General features: G+C 40.3%; 1 protein-coding gene across 1 annotated transcript in view; it reads right to left on the bottom strand.

Annotated features, from left to right (window-relative positions):
* Positions 1-229: 229 nt before the first annotated feature.
* The window catches only part of LOC124145472 (parathyroid hormone/parathyroid hormone-related peptide receptor-like), an 87,551-nt gene continuing 70,210 nt past the window's right edge, over positions 230-17,570 (bottom strand). The window contains exons 8-14 of the mRNA XM_046515247.2: positions 15,757-15,913; positions 12,334-12,394; positions 8,546-8,615; positions 5,904-6,001; positions 3,919-4,054; positions 3,109-3,150; positions 230-1,953 (exon numbers count right to left, since the gene is read on the bottom strand). Coding sequence (XP_046371203.1) covers positions 1,618-1,953; positions 3,109-3,150; positions 3,919-4,054; positions 5,904-6,001; positions 8,546-8,615; positions 12,334-12,394; positions 15,757-15,913 — 900 coding nt within the window. The 3' untranslated portion in view covers positions 230-1,617. The remainder of the gene's footprint in view (positions 1,954-3,108; positions 3,151-3,918; positions 4,055-5,903; positions 6,002-8,545; positions 8,616-12,333; positions 12,395-15,756; positions 15,914-17,570) is intronic.

The raw sequence follows: 17,570 nt of genomic DNA on the forward strand, positions 1-17,570 counted from the left end.
ATTCCTTTCAAAAATTGAATAGTGTGTCCAGATACATCTTCGCGAGGCAAGAGCGTCCACTAGCCCTTTTATCAAAGTCTTGTTTCCACCCTTGCTGCATCAAGCCCACTTTCATGTGCTAAATATGATTGCTCTAGCACACATATCGATAGTCCAATCAGAGTGAGTGAGTGAGTGAGTATGGTTTTACGCCGCTTCTAGCAATATTCCAGCAATATCACGGCGGGGGTCACCAGCAATGGGCTTCACACATTGTACCCATGTCGGGAATCGAACCCGGGTCTTCGGCGTGACGAGCGAACGCTTTAACCACCAGGCTACCCGACCGCCCAGTCAAATCAGAGAACGTTTCTCAAAATCAACATCCCCGACTGGTACATATTTGTACGAAAGTGTATTTGTGACACGAATGTCTTTTTCATATTTTAAACCCTCATTTGCCTGTGTCTGTCTGTAAATGATGAAATTGCGAATGTTTCCGTTGTCGGATCGACTAGTTCGTCGCCTTTGGTAGTCGCCATCTTTGTGAAGCCATGATACGAGATAAGAACAGCAATTTGATTGGATATCGCGTTTTCATTACAAGGGGAACAACTCGTGATCTACGCGAAGCGGCGCCAGGATCGAACCACGAAAAGTGGCCTTGGTGTGGCAAGGGTAGAAACTGTGCTTTGATATCGGCGTGTGGACACGCTTGCCTCGGGATGATGGTCAAGGGAAAGTGCCCGTAGAGTGTTACATGACAGGACATGTCTACACATCCCATATAGCATGTACACATACACTAAACAAGAAAGTTAGGGATCATGAATATCCCCAATTTTTAAAAAGAAATATCCCCCAAAATATTCGTGATCCCTTACTGTTTTTGTTCGGTATATTTTCGACCAACACGTCAATGAAACATTCATAATCTCAAGCCAAATATACAGAACAATACTCCTATAGGAGAACAACCATAGGTTGGTCAATAGAGATCGCTTGATTCATCTCAAGTACTACTAAGTTATATGATATATTTTGTTCAATTCGAGAAACACATTCGGGTAAATGACTTGGATTCTCGGTTGAAACACATGACATGGTTCACACGTATCTAGATTGAACACTGTACGGAGAGAAATGCTGTTTCAAGAATTCTACTGTTTGATTTAGTGTCAAACCATTAATGAACTCCTGTAGACCAAAAAAACAAAGACACTCCCCTCCAAACAAAGACGTAAAAAGAATGGAAAAAGAAACAAATCAATCTTCTTGAAATGATTAAAATAAATATAAATAAATTTGAAAAGTAAATAAAGAAAATAACAAATAACAAATATATTAGATAATCATAAAAAATGACATTAATTAATGAAGGAACGAATTAGGCATCAAACACAGAGAAGAGCACATGAAAACCTCTGGTTGAAATAAGACTCGAACATGAAGTCATGAAGTAGAATTCAACTGAAAGTGTTCTTGTCAGATGATTATGTTCTGAAACAGATGTTCCTTAAAGTGTTCTGGATGTGTTCTACACCCTATTCGTCACACCGATCTTCTTCTCCACAGTGAACCCGTCGGATGACACAAGTGTTCATACCCATCTTCATGATATGAAACGACTCTTCTTTGTCAAACGAAACTGTTTGTTTTAGTTACAATTGCCACAGGGCCAACATCTCTAGGAATACTGTGCAGCGTTGCCGCCCTGTAGCACTTCCCGTTCTCATAGAAACAGTGGAATCGTTTCCTTTCACAGGAGCTTGGCTCCGAGTCGTGTTTACTTAACGCTTCCTTGTCCTTGTCTTTGTTTTTGTTTTTGTTTTTGTTCTTATTTTTCTGGTCACAGGTACCGTTGTTTTTATGTCGCGCACTAGATGAAGACGCATGCCAGTATATCCTTTGAAATTTCCTAGAGTTGGTTCGTAATTTGTGACGTATCCACATCTTTCTCAGTTCAGATTGTACCTAGGGGTCAAAAAGAATAAAATGGTGAAAAATGATATGCTTTGTTGTTAACTTTGTTAAATAAGATTAGGTCCCTGAAATATTCGGGATTTTTAATTGCGTTTGAATCCTTTTCTGACGGTTGCACTGGTCGCGAACACCTAGGATTATCACTATATTATCGTGATTCATAAACACATGCTCATGATAAAGTCTGAATCCAAATGGCTTCTGCTTCTAGCAGTTATTACTTATAACTGATAAGCTTAATTCTTTCTCAAACATAAACACGTATAGATGACATTGTGTCCGACTTACAAACGTGCGAGTTCACGAAGAGATACCAGTATGATCGTGCTACGGAAATGCATTGATAACGTTGGCAATTTACATTGTTGATAAACATTATGTGATTTATTTCTTGTGTATCTGAGGATGTTTATCTCTTAACTGAATAAGGAAGGACTTTTGTGAGGGATGTGCAAGGTAATTGCAGCAATTCAAACTGATAAAAGACAAACATTGATTTGAATCGGGGATTAGAACACGTGCAGCGGATGGAGTCATGGATGGCTTACTCTACAACGTGCTCTTCTGAGAACAGTATTACAAGTGCATCACCAAAAATGTTAAAATATATTTGGCAACGAAATAGGCTTCTGTCTTTGTTTGGAATAATAGAGAAACATTACTTGAATGCATAATAGTCTGTGTATAATAGAATACATGGTATTGACTCTTGACACATGACTAATTAATATGATATATGTAGTCGGAGGCGTACAATGAACTTTGCTTTTATCAGATGTTTCTTATGACTTTGAATCAGTATGTGTGTGTGTTTGTGTGTTTGTGTGTGTTTGTGTACGTCTGTGTATGTGTGTGTACGTGTGTGTGTGTTTGTGTGTGTGTGTACGTGTGTTTGTGTGTGTGTGTGTACGTGTGTGTACGTGTGTTTGTGTGTACGTGTCTGTGTGTTTGTGTGTGTGTACGTGTGTTTTTTGTGTTTGTGTGTGTGTGTGTGTAAGTGTGTGTTGTTGTTGTTTTTTTTTTGTGTGTGTGTGTGTGTGTGTGTGTGCGTGCGCGTGCGTGTTTGTGTGTACGTGTGTGTGTGTGTGTGTGTACGTGTGTGTGTGCTGGTAGTTCGGTAAAGCTGGGTGACATCCTTATATTTACCTCGCCGTTGCAGAAACAGAAGAGGCAGGCAACGAAAAAACCCTGAAAATGAATAGACGCAGTTAAAAAATATGTTTCATCAAGGTTTTTTGATATAGTACCAATTTTTTTACGTCATTTGGCGATTTTGCATATTCTTCGTATTGTGAATCGAACTATGTTTAAATGACTGAAAAAGTCTTATAGACATTGGAAAAAGGGGAAAAGTTGGCTTTAGTACAATTGCTGAAAAACCGCAACATCAGTCAGCAATATAACATAACTGCGTTGTCAGCAATATTCCAGCTATATATGAAAATATTGTGGTCTGAAGGGATGGTGATGAGAGGTGTTTTCGAGCAGGATGGTCGAGCGTCAAAGCTGATGGTCACCAAGCGGGACAATATCAACACACAGTAGACGTGTTTTCCATCTAATCCTCCCTGGGGGCGGGAGTGGCCCAGTCGTCAAAGGCGCAGCGATTCGCTGTGCAGAGTTGCGTCCGTTGGGCACGCCAGAAACCTTTGATTGTGGGTTCGAATCCCGGTTCGCCCCGATTATGTTTCTAGGTTTGTCAGCACCATACCCGTGCTCGTGGGTTTCACCGAAGTGGTAAACGTCTGAGACCTGCATCACTTCGGTCTTTCCTCCCACATTAAGCTGACACGCCGTGATATAACTGAAATACTCTTAACAGCGGCGTTAAGCCCAACTCACTCACTCACTAAATCACTCACTCCAATCCTCCCTTATAACCACCAGGACGGTAACCTATAATCACCACGCATGAAGGTAAGGATGCTCATTGCTACACATTTTGGAAAAGTTTACCTGGAATGAATTGAAGAACAGCTCGTAGTAGAGTTTAACTAGCTCCGTCGTGTAGACGCCGTCGGGGACGAAGACGAATATGATGTAGTGGACGCCGAAGAGTGGTATAAGCACTAGAGTGGATTTAGCCAATCTCCTGTGACATCATACAAAATATTGTCAGACATATTGGGGTGGTTATTTTTGACTGTGTGTTAACATGCACACAGTATCATTGGCAGTGGTGTTCCCGAACACCGCCCATGTTCAATCCTGTGTTAGTATTAACACGCTGACCTGTTTATTGGACTTTAGTGCAACAGCATTCAGTATATATTAGCGACAAAATGATGAATATACAATCCGAATACTGTTCAAGTCGGCGTTAAACTAGCTTACTCACTGTAACTAAGGGGGGCACGGGTGGCCTAGTCGTCTAAGGCGCCGCGATTCGCTGTGCAGAGTTGCGTCCCTTGGGCACGCCAGAAACCTATGATTGTGGGTTCGAATCCCGGTTCGCCCTGATTATGTTTCTAGGTTTGTCAGCACCATACCCGTGCTCGTGGGTTTCACCGAAGTGGTAAACGTCTGAGACCTGCATCACTTCGGGCTTTCCTCCCACATTAAGCTGACACGCCGCGACATAACTGGAATACTGTTAAAAGCGGCGTTAAACCCAACTCACTCACTCACTCACTCACTGTAACTAAATCACATGTACATTCTTAAAAATAGTCCACTCGCACTGTAGCTCACCTGGATATTTAGTCACACAGTTTAAAATGTCAACAAATTAAAGTAAACCATTTTGCAAAAGACGCTGTCGGCCTTCACATTCTAATAAATTCTTCATAAATATTGAGGGACAACATATCACTTCACTCTTAAGATTTGTGCAAAATAATAAGGACATGTCAATGTTCAGCTCCCTCAATTCGGTATTGTCTGAGAAGAAGGTTTTAGAGCCCAACATGTATTTTAAGAGAAATAAGAGCATGATCAAAACTAATTTAGATGTCACCATGGGTGGGAAAAGTGCAGTTTTACCTTCATAGACTCAGTGGTTTTTGGACGCCAGACAAACAGGTTTTGAGATAAAATTGAGATAAAATTGCGCCTTTGTAATTTGATATTTCATAGTGTTTCGAAATGGGAGAAGAATGAAGGATTATTACCGAGGATTTTTACCGAAAGCACACGTGTAAGGGGGATAATCCACACATACTGCTGTCATAACATCATATGGGTAACGCTGATATTTTAAAAATTATTATAATGTTAACGTTGTGTCTGAAATTTAAATGATGCGCCCCTAGTTCAGGATAGCCCATCGTAGCTCCACGATCGATTTTTGAACCGGGCCCTGATCACTCATTGCAAGCATTCGGATCTGTTACCATCCGTCACCACTCGCCCCTTTCCGTAAACTGCAAAGAAGACTCGTCCCCCTATGGATGAATGTTATGTGTGAAAATACGACAAACCAATCAGAATGCGCGTATGATTTCCAGTTCTTCGTCAAAGAATCCCTCAGAAATAATTTTTGATTTTACATATGTCTTGCATATAAAAATATACCCATGACACAGTTAAATGTGTTCAATCATACTGTATAATTCCGCATATCCAGATGTGCTTTAAATTGCACCTGAAATATATATAATATATGGGGAAATATATGTGAACCATAACGCAACGATAATTGTTTTAGGTATGCCCGTTTGCGCTAAAACGGAACCCGGTCGCAAAAATGGCCATGAGAGGGCCACGAGTCGCTTTTCGGCTTGTCCCGGAATAACACGAGTTAGTCACGAATGCTGTTACATGTTACATGTGCATGTTGCATGTGCTTGGTTCGCTGGTTACAATAACGGCTACACTGCAAAACGGCCGTAAGTATTCACTGGTGTTTGGAGGGACGTAGCGCATGCACCCGTGAAGTATTTACGATGGTACGTAATTCGCCCAGGGTTTACACTCGGTAATATATATTTGAAGATACTTACCTATATCGATATTTTCTCGCACGGGGGGTGCTGTTTCTTGTTACTTGCAGCTTGGTAAACAAAACCCGCACCACATTCACGAAAAAAACAAAAGAACCCTGGAAAAAAGGAATAAAAGAATTCTATAGAGAACGGTGAGGTGAGCCGAAATGGGGTTTAACGTCGCGTCCAAGATTATTGCACTTATATAGCGACGTGCATGCACGTGTGTGTGTGTGTGTGTGTGTGTGTGTGTGTGTGTGTGTGTGTGTGTGTGTGTGTGTGTGTGTGTGTGTGTGTGTGTGTGTGTGTGTGTGTGTGTGTGTGTGTTTGTGTGTGTTTGTGTGGCTAGTGGTAGAGCGTCCGCCCGGAGAGCGGAAGGTCCGGGGTTCGATCCCCGACCGAGTCATACCAAAAGACGTTAAAAGATGGTACTTGTTGTTACCCTGTCTGGCGCTCGGCGTTAAGGGTATAAAACAATTACTGGTCGGCTTGGAGTTAGTTTACTGTGTCTGAGTGGGGTATTCATGTTAAACTGCGGCATGGTATCTCATTGAGCTAGCACTTTAAATCGGCATCAGTCCGGACTAGTACAAGCAGCCACACACACACACACACACACACACGTGTATGCACGTCGCTATATAAGTCCAATAATCTTGGACGCGACGTTAAACCCGATTTCACCTCACCTTACCATTTTACAGAAGATATATTACAGTATTAAAACTGGAAAAATCAATTGATGCGTCGTAATATCATTGTCAGTGGTGGACACGATTCCATGTATTGGCTCGTGCTTTCAAAGAATATACATTGTATATTTACCTCTCTTTTTTTGGTTTCTTTTGTTTAACGCCACACTCAATAATATCCCAGCTAAATGACGGCGGTCTGTAAATAATCGAGTCTGGACCAGACGACATCATGAGCTTCGATCTACGAAATTGGGATATGGTGACATGCATCAACCAAGTCAGCGAGCCTGACCACCCGATCCCGTTAGTCGCCTCTTACAACTACAATAGTCGCCTTTTACGGCAAGCATGGGTTGCTGAAGACCTATTGTACCCCGGATGATTACGGTTCTATGTATGTTTACCAATACATGTAGGTTGACATTGTAAGCCTTCGGTGAACATTATCTATTGTATTAATATAAGGGAGAATTAAACTTATATATATATTTGAAAACAACGAAGCAGGATACGAGTCCCTTTTGAAACACTGTAAATGTCCAATAATAAAGTTGCGGAAACCCTGAACTATTATTATGAAACTTATCAGAACTCTTCAAATGGCTGCATACTGTCCTTTTTTTCTTAATAAAACTTGCAACATGGACATGATCATAAATATTTTTAAGTATGGCTGAGATGAGTTACAAAAATCCAAATGAAAATCTAAGTTGATAAAAGTTTTTTTTATCAACATCTCATGTGGAAATGAGCTTTCGTCTGCTTTCACATGTTCAATATCAGCAAAAAGCGCTTCCTGAAAACCTCCCAAATCATCCCCTTTCACATAGTGTATCCTTACCTATGGATTAGAGTTATCATGGATGTACGTCCCAAACATGAAATAGTTGAAATGAACCAAATCTGGTAAGTTTAAACAATTTCAAAAGGTTTTACTTAAATCTTAAATTTTACAGATCCTGGAAGTCAAAGTGGATTTTTATCCTAGATCTTCCTTTGAACGTGTTAGCATCCTCACGACAAAAGGAAACAACGGTTTAAAAGGAACCGCAGCTCGAGGTGCAGAGTTGCGTCCCTTAGCTGTTACAGGAACTGCTTATCATGTCTTCGAATTTCAGGTATATCCCAGTTATGGTCATTGAGTGGTCAGCACCATGCATGTCCTCGTTATATTCGCCGTCGTGGTGAAAGTTTACCGTGTGCGCCATATTTGGCTTGAAACCCAAAATAGAATGACACGAAGTGGCAAAACTAATATCAAACAAAGTGGTATAAAAAAGAAAAAAAAACTTTTATGTAGCTTTAATAAATCCCTGAGCAGAGTCTATTTACGATTCAGACTGTATCTTTTGATTTTGAGGGAAAGAACTGTTTACTCTGTGATAAATATATCTGTCCGTTTGTTGAGACCATAAAATTTAACTGCGCTTCTTCCTTCAGAAACTCTTACTCGTTTACTTGCGTTTGCTCAATTAAACAGTACACGAAGTCCCTTCATCCGAATATTTCAAACCTATTATTAACGTGACATGAGGTGAAATTGGGTTTAACGTCGCGTCCAAGATTATTGCACTTATATAGCGACGTGCATGCTCATGTGTGTGTGTGGCTGCTTGTACTAGTCCTGACTGATGCCGATTTATAGTGCTAGCTCACTGAGATACCATGCCGCAGTTTTAACATGAATACCCCACTCAGACACAGTAAACTGACTCCAAGCCGACCAGTCCTTGTTTTTTTCCCTCAATGCCGAGCGCTAGACAGGGTAACAACAAGTACCTTCTTTTAACGTCTTGACACCAAGTGGTCGGGAAGAAGTGAGCACATCTTGCTCCACCGGTTCAATTGTACAAAAACACCGGAACATTATGATAAAAGTCAAAATAGAGATTGCATCCTACATAATGTTTTTCACTGATACATCAAATTTGGTATATTGAATACGACACGAGGTTCAATACTTACCACTAGTATAGCAACGATAGGACCCTTCATTATCCAGAAGTAGCCAGGCGTGGGATTGGTGTTCCAACAACTGAAGCAGAATATCATATGATACATTTAGTATGTAAGGTCACAAAGAACAGGGGTCACGGGTGGCGATTCGCTGTGCAGAGTTGCGTCCCCTGGGCATACCAGAAACCTATGATTGTGGGTTCGAATCCCGGTTCGCTCCGATTATGTTTCTAGGTTTGCCAGCACCATACCCGTGCTTGTGGGTTTCACCGAAGTGGTAAACGTCTTGGACCTGCATCACTTCGGTCTTACCTACCACTTTAAGCTGACACGCCGTGATATAACTGGAGTACAGTTAAAAGCGGCGTTAAACCCAACTCACTCACGCACTCTGTCCCTAAACTCAACATTCTTATACGTACCACATATAACAAAAAATGCATACACTTACTTACTCACTCACACAGAACAACTTGGCCTTATTACCAACAGACCCTAAAAATCTGCCAACCCCTCCTATATATTACTTTGCACTGAAGAGTCAGGTCGATTTTGTCAGTTACTTTCTATTCCGATGATAATATCAGGTACAATTTAACAACAATTAAACAGGACCTTCTGTATATCACAAATCACTGTTTACTTTTAGCAAGGCATGAACACCTTGTGTTATCGCTGTTTTTCGTGGCTCATATCAATTCATAAAATGTTCATCACTACGTTGCCATTTGCGCCCAATAGAATATGTTTCGGCAAATAATCGAGACTGGGTGTTTCTGGCCTTGACGTTTTCTGGTAAGTACAATTGAAGAGCTTAGGGCCATAAGGGCCAATGTCATGTTGAGTCTGTTTTGAAAAAAGTGATGAAAACACATAATATTATGCATGTTAATGAACTTTTTTTAACCGATAAATTCCTAGACATTAACGCATTCTGACAGCAGAGATATAAATGTTTATAACAAATAAACATTCCAAAAGGAAATAAACTTACGTTTTTAATTTGTGTGAGGGTGGAAAGGGTCAATGTCTGTATTTTGGCCCTTTTTGACCCTCGGGCATTTGCATGGGATTTAACATGTGAGATTGATTAACTACTACTGAAAGTCCAAATACATACTATTGAAGTACTTTTAAATGATTTAAACTTATGCCAACTTTGTTAAAATAGTTGAAAGATAATAATGAGGTGTCCAAACTTTCAAAATCTCTCTCAGACAACCAGTCTCAACCACACACGGAAATGAGATCGAAATCTGACTTTGGCCCTTTTGGAACTTGACTTTCGACCTTTTGTAGAATGTTAAGTAGCTATATTTTAAAAACGCATCAATGACAACATACAATATTTTTTCTGTGTCTATTTGTGTCTCAACCACACACGGAAATGAGAGCTAAAAGGGCCAAAATCTAGCAAAGTGACTTTGGCCCTTTTGGAACTTGACTTTGGCCCTTTTATATAATTTTAAGTAGCTATATTTCAAAAACGCATCAATGAAAACATACACTATTTTTTTCTACAGGTAGACAAGAACTCATAGATGTAATTTATGCAACAATATGCAAAAAGGGCCAAAGTGCATTTTGGCCCCTTTTAGCTCTAAGCTTTTCAATTGTGAATTTCGGTTCGCGTGTTTATGAAAATTAATCGAAATACACAAATATATTTTATATGCGGCCTCATGGAACTTCTTATCGATGCGATAAATCAGTCGGATAAAAGTGGTATCACCATCCGATAAATAACAAATGAGTTCCCTCAGCGTTATTTGTTTACAATCTCTACACATCGATGAGATGGCTACTGGCTTAATCAACTATTAATATTCCAATTAAGTATTGTTAACATTATTCTCTATTTTGGAGTTCTGTAAACAATACAATTGGCACTATATAATGGATCGGAAGGTTCACGGTAGTGAGACGGATTAGAATGTCACCATGACCTTTCCTAACCCATGATTGTATTCATACGCGGCAGTGTGTGTAAATTCGACTTATGCAGTTACATTTTTAAATCACATCATATGACAAAGAGATTTTTACACGCGTGTTTCCATATCATAATCAACTTATTAGGATTTTTAAAAAATTGCTTTTATCTCTAATACGTGTACAAAGAGAACCACACAGTGTTCTTATGTGGGTTTATTCAAAGATCAGAAAGATTATAGCATCTTATTCCAAGAGCATCATCATCGATCTGCCCTTACTGCTTAGTCCATTACGTCGTGCTGGGAGTGAGGGTAAATGGCTCACCAAGTGATGTCCCTGATAATGATGTAACCTTTCAAAGACGGAAGAACGCTACATGAAAGCCTCGCACACATCTAACGGCACATAATAGCATGTGACTTCAAGCAAGACACATGAAACATTAACGTGTCTTCAATGTAAAAGTCGACTTGACAGAAGTGTTGTTTTGCTCGTTGAAATACAAATAGTTCGAAAGAAACGGATTTTTTATGACATAAATCGCTGGATGTCGCCGGAAATTTCAGGTCAAAGTCTCAAGTCTCGAAAAAAGTGGCAGCATATCTGTCATGGCTGTCGGGGATACATGTCTGACGGTTACATATCTGCAATATACCTTATTAGGAACAACTGGAAGCATAGCAGACATGCCATCGATTCAAATTGTCACGGAGAAGGCTCCAATTTCGCAATACAGTCAACTACGGTTATAACGAAGTGAAAGGGACCCCTAATAATAATTCGTTATAACTGTAGTTCGTTAGGAGCATATGTACAACATATGTACACAAAATCGACGGGGCCAAGAAACAGTTCATTATATCCGGCAGTTCGGTATAAGCGTGTTCGTTATAAACGTAGTTTATTGTAAATAAAAACGACGAAACTATTTCCGTATTTATAAGAAAACTCCAAAACCAGACACCATTGTACGATTCCGACTATAACATGAGCAGAGCAGACAAAACATTTATGGATAACAGCTTCCTGATTATACTGTAATAGCGACGTTTCGTTATTGATCCTTATACCGTTGTTCTTGCTTGACAACGGTATAAAGATCTATACCTAAACGTCGATATAACAGTATAAGAAAGACGTTGCTATCAATTATTTTATTTTTTCTACTTTTTCATCCGTCAACTTTTATTGAACAATTTATATCATGAGCAGGTGCTTATGAATCACTATAAAAAAACAACAACTACGTTTATAATGAACACGCTTATAACGAACTGACCGATATAACGATCTTTATTTTTAGTCCCGGACATTTGTTATAGTTTTGCTGTATATTTGCTTATAATGAACTACGGTTATTACGAACTAAAAATAATGGTCCCTTTCAGTTCGTTATAACAGTAGTTTACTGTCGTGTTTTCTCCATTGTTTCTTACTTTGATTTATAAAAGTCGAAGCGTAATAAAATCGCTTTATGAAACGAAATCGAGGAGGTCGATTTATAAAGTAATTGTTTGTAACTCTTGTGTGTCATGCAGATATGAACGAAGCATATCATACTCATTCAGATGTGAAAAGGATGTCGTTTTCGTTTTCAAATATCATATTCATGTGATCTAAAACCCGAATGTCCCAATGTTGTCATGCACAAATATATAAGAAAAAAGACAATGTTTAATTTGCATATGACAAAGTAAATTAATTAGCAAACATCTTCGGGTAAATGTACGAAACGGATTATGTTAATTTTGTGCACCGAACAGTTCAATCTGAGCTGTGGAATTTCTGTGTTTCACGTAGTATCTTCACATCGTAGAAATATATCTGTTTACCTATCCAGGGTAAATGATCACGTTACTTACAATTTATTTTCAAGACTGGCCCGGACGGCAACCCAAGGAATGACGAACACCAACGGCCCTCCTGAAAGAACCAATATCCGACACATTATCAACACAAGATCATCTCAACAAACTAAAAGGTCAACTTATAACAAAGACACATTGTAACAAGCAGGCAGGGCAAGGGACCACGGACCGGTTTCCCAAAGCTAAAGTCCAGTAGTGTAAAGTGAATTTACGACAGTCGTAACGCTAAAACGGGAACCATGGCCGAGGAATATCCCCCCCCCCCCCCCCCCCCCCCCCACACACACACACACACACACACACACACACACTCCATCGTGTAGATCACAGAAGTCTGGCTACTTTTCAAATGGATGACAAAGTTTCCTACAACTACGAAAATAATTATTTTGTCACAAATCTTTTATTAAAACTTGACTTAAACGTTTCTTTTATTAAAACCTGACTTAAACTTAAACTTAGAACTAGTATCAAAATCCTTTAAAATAGCACTTAAGTTCTTATATGATTGACAATTCCCGATAAGCTTCTGACTGAAGATGGCGGCAAATGTAATTAAATTCTTAAAATATCCCACAGTGGAACTACAAGGTGGCTAGATTTTTTTTGAAGTCTCTGAAAGTTTCTGCTTCAACTACAAAACGCCATGTAGGCTTAGTTGATATGTCCAACCTCAAAGGAATTACTGTGTAAATCTTTCGGGGGAAAGCCATCCTATGCCAATAATTTGAAATCTTCAAGCAATATGAATTGGTCTGGTGGATATATATTTCGTTGATACAAGCATGATCAATAGCCTGCTTTTATTGGATTCAGAAGACGATGCTTTTAAGCAGTGATCAGATCTGACATATATATTGACTAGCTCTGGACCCTTTCTCCGCCCTAACGTCGGGTTGACGTTATGTGACGTTGTCGCGGAAGGTGATCGCTTACCGTATTCCCACATCCCATCATCGTCTAATATTACTTGTTCTATATATGACTAACCTGGGCTACAGATCACCAATATTTGAAAAGTCTCTACACTAACAGTTCCTTTAATGAATCACCTCCCAAAACGTAATTCTGTACTGTTCTTCTTTGAAAATGATTAAGGGTTCCAGATCGGAAACAAAACCCTGAACTGTAAAACAAGATGGCGCTGACTTAAACACCAACGTATTCATTTTTTATTTTCGAAGAAGAGGTGAGGTGAAATGGGGTTTAACGTCGCGTCCAAGATTATTGCACTTATATAGCGACGTGCATGCACGTGTGTGTGTGTGTCTGCTTGTACTAGTCCGGACTGATGCCGATTTATAGTGCTAGCTCACTGAGATACCATGCCGCAGTTTAACATGAATACCCCACTCAGACACAGTATCCTGACTCCGAGCCGACCAGTCCGTGTTTTAGCCCCTTAATGCCGAGCGCCAGACAGGGTAACAACAAGTACCATCTTTTAACGTCTTTTGGTATGACGCGGTCGGGGATCGAACCCCGGACCTTCCGCTCTCCGGGCGGACGCTCTACCACTAGACCACGGAGGCGGTACTTTCGAAGAAGAAAAATATAGTACATATTTGGGGGAAGGTGATCAAGAAAGAAATTGGTATGTGCGCCCATATGTCTAACGGGACGACCCGTAGCCCCAAGTTGTGAAAAACGGACATTCAAGGATGAGCAGATGCTGGGATAAGGTTTTGCAGATGAAGCTTGTGATGCAACCTACATGATACGCATATGAGAGTTCAGGTACCGATGATCTCAACTTCCGGATTATAATCAATTGCTCGTAATCATTGATCAGATGAAGAGTGACGACTATGAAATCACTTAGGTTCATCGTGAAACAACGTGTCAATTCCTTGATGTATATCGTTCTGGCAACAAATCCCCTCTATTACCCGGAGACTGTGTTTCAGGTTCATCCGTGGCACCAACTACAGCGTCTGACTCCTGGACAAGATCTTAGGTCAGGACTGTAGAGCAAGATTTCTAGTTATAAGGCCTTGCAGATTCCGGTCACGAGTCCAGTATGACCTGTACAACCTGATGGCTACTTGGACAAATAGAGGTAACTTGTGTTACACGAGCCAACCCCGGTCCGTCAGAGCTGTTAAATTTCAAACCTGGAGTTAAGCTTTTGAACAAATCTCCGAACGAGTTGATATTATTAAGAGCTAGCGCGTTTTCGATTTAACATTTTTTGCCTTGTAAAAATATGTTCGTCTCAAGCTCAAAAGAAAATACTTCATCGTCAACTACTACTACAAGTTCTATTACTGTCGCTTCTGCTGCTGCTGCTACTGCTACTACTACGACAACTATTCTTTTCATTATATCTAATGTACTTCTACTACTACTACTACTACTACTACTACTTCTACTACTACAACTACTACTACTACTTCTACTACTACTACTACTACTACTACTACGACGACGACTACAACTATTCTTTTCATTATATCTAATGTACTACTACTACTACTACTACTACAACTACTACTACTACTTCTACTACTACTACTACTACTACTACGACGACTACAACTATTCTTTTCATTATATCTAATGTACTACTACTACTACTACTACTACTACTACTACTTCTACTACTACTACTACCACTACTACGACGACAACTTTTCTTTTCATTATATCTAATGTACTACTACTACTACTACTTCTACTACTACTACTACTACTACTATTTCTTCTACTACTACTACTACTACTACTTCTACTACTACTACCACTACTACGACGACAACATTTTATACCCATGTTTGATGGTGGGTAAAATTGAAACAAACGTTATTCGGAGGGGGGATCTATTCCACATGGTTATATTGAGTGAATATTGTTTTACCAATATTCCAGGAATATCACGGCAGGGGACACCAGAAATGGGCTTCACATATTGTACCCATGTCGGGAATCGAACCCGGCTCTTCTCCGTGACGGGCGAACGCTTTAAACACAAGGCTACCCGACCGCCCCTCGATACGGTAATAGGCGATATTACATGCATCACATCAATGAGTATCTCACAACAGGCATGCACACGACGTTTCAAGGAACATGGTGGTCGGAATAAATTTTCACAGTACACATTCATAAGCAGAGTGAAGTGAATTTTCAAAACTATTCTTTCGTCTAACTGACAGTTTAGTTCAAGTACAGTAAACTACGTTTATAACGAACACTCTTATAAAGAACTGACAGATATAACGAACTTATTTTTAGCCCCGACCATTTGTTGTATATATGCTATAGGTATGCTTATAACGAACTACGGTTATTACGAACTGAAATTAGTGGTCGCCTCGAGTTCGTTATAACCGTAGTCTACTGTATTTCAATAGCTAGACCCAGCAATCACATGGCGAAGATTTCGCTGCCTACAGAGTTGTCACAAGACCGACTCACCCCATCCCAGAAGAATATACCAGCGCACGGTGTTCCGCTCGGAGAACACGGCGACGATGATGAGTGTGTGGAGGTACAGCCCCTCCACAAATATCCACATGTAGTTGGCCGCTAGCATGTAGTGGAAACAGGTCAACAACAGCTTACACTGCCAGTGCTGCAAACAACAGTGTCCGGTATAAGCAGGTTGTTTTATAAAATCCCGGTTCGCCCCGATTATGTTTCTAGGTTTGTCAGCACCAAACCCGTGCTCTTTGGTTTCACCAAGAAGCTAAACGTCTGAGACCTGCATCAGATCAGGCTTTCCTCCCACAATAAGCTGACACGCCGTGATATAACTGGTATACTGTTCAAAGCGGCGTTAAAACCAACTCACTCACTCACTCTGTCCCTAAACCAAACATTCTTGTACGTGCCACATATAACAAAAACCGAATACACTTAACACATTGTTTTCGTCCAATTTGGTTACACCTGATTATATCCTTGTCGTAAAGGGCGACTAAGCTTGTCGTAAGAGGCGTCTAACGGGATCGGGTGGTCAGGCTCGCAGACTTGGTTGATGCATGTCATCGTATCCCAACTGCGTGGATCGATTGTCATGTTGTCAATCACTGGATTGTCTGGTCCAGACTCGATAATTTACAGACCGCCGTCATATAGCTTGAATATTGCTGAGTGCGGCGTTAAACAACAAACAAACAAACACACCTGTTAATCCTTGATCGTGTGAAGCAAACGTTATCGACGTCCTCAAATAACGTTTGCGCCGTTGCTGAGAGCATGACACAAATAACGGGACAACCCGTCACAAAGCAGCTAACAAGACTTTAATGTATTCCCCTGACACCCTAAGGAAAAATATCAATAAATATTTTGCGACAGACTGTAATTAATTATTTGCTTTCAAATGAAAATAAATCTGTCCATCTCTTCAAGATTGATGCCTCGTGAAGATCTATTTTCGTAATATGTGGAACGTTACACCTGGATGTGTAATTACAAGATTAAAATAGCTTTAGGATACATGGCAATACGGGGATGTGAAACTTGTGTTTGATCGTCAGCCCGGCTTGTGTGTACATCGGCTTGGCCGAGAGACCGTTCTATATCACCATTTTACACGCATAGGTTTACGCAGGCGAGCTGATATATAATCATTACCTTAATCTTAAATTGATCTGTAAAACATTAACGAGCGTGTATCCAAGAGATCTGAGAGTTTGTTCAATGAAATTGTAGGTCTCAATCGTTAAGGTAGCACAATGCTGCTATTTCATCATATTATTCGCTATAACACATAACTATTAGGATTTTTCTTTCAATTTGAGCCCTTTAAGCAAATGAGGCGGGGTGGGGTATGTATGTGTCTGTGTTGGGGTGGGGGTGTGGGGTGTGTGTGTGTGTGTGGGGGGGGGGGGGGGGGTGTAATTGCTGGCGTTATCTGTGCACAAATGGGCCCATAAACAGCCTTGACAGATTCGCAGATCATTTTCCAATTTTATTCAACAAATAATGGTCACTAAGTAGAGACAATTTATGAAATGAGTGAGTTGGGTTTAACGCCGCTTTTAACAGTATTCCAGATATATCACGGCGTGTCAGCTTAATGTGGGAGGAAAGCCCGAAGTGATGCAGGTCTCAGACGTTTACAACTTCGCTGAAACCCACGAGCACGGGTATGGTGCTGACAAACCTAGAAACATAATCGGGGTGAACCGGAATTCGAACCCACAATCATAGGTTTCTGGTGTGCCGAAGGGACGCAACTCTGCACAACGAAACGCTGTGCTTTAGACAAATGGGCCAGCCGT

Source organism: Haliotis rufescens, unplaced genomic scaffold, assembly GCF_023055435.1.
Source record: "Haliotis rufescens isolate VD_foot unplaced genomic scaffold, xgHalRufe1.0.p SCAF_10, whole genome shotgun sequence".
In the NCBI taxonomy this organism is placed as follows: Eukaryota; Metazoa; Mollusca; class Gastropoda; order Lepetellida; family Haliotidae; genus Haliotis; species Haliotis rufescens.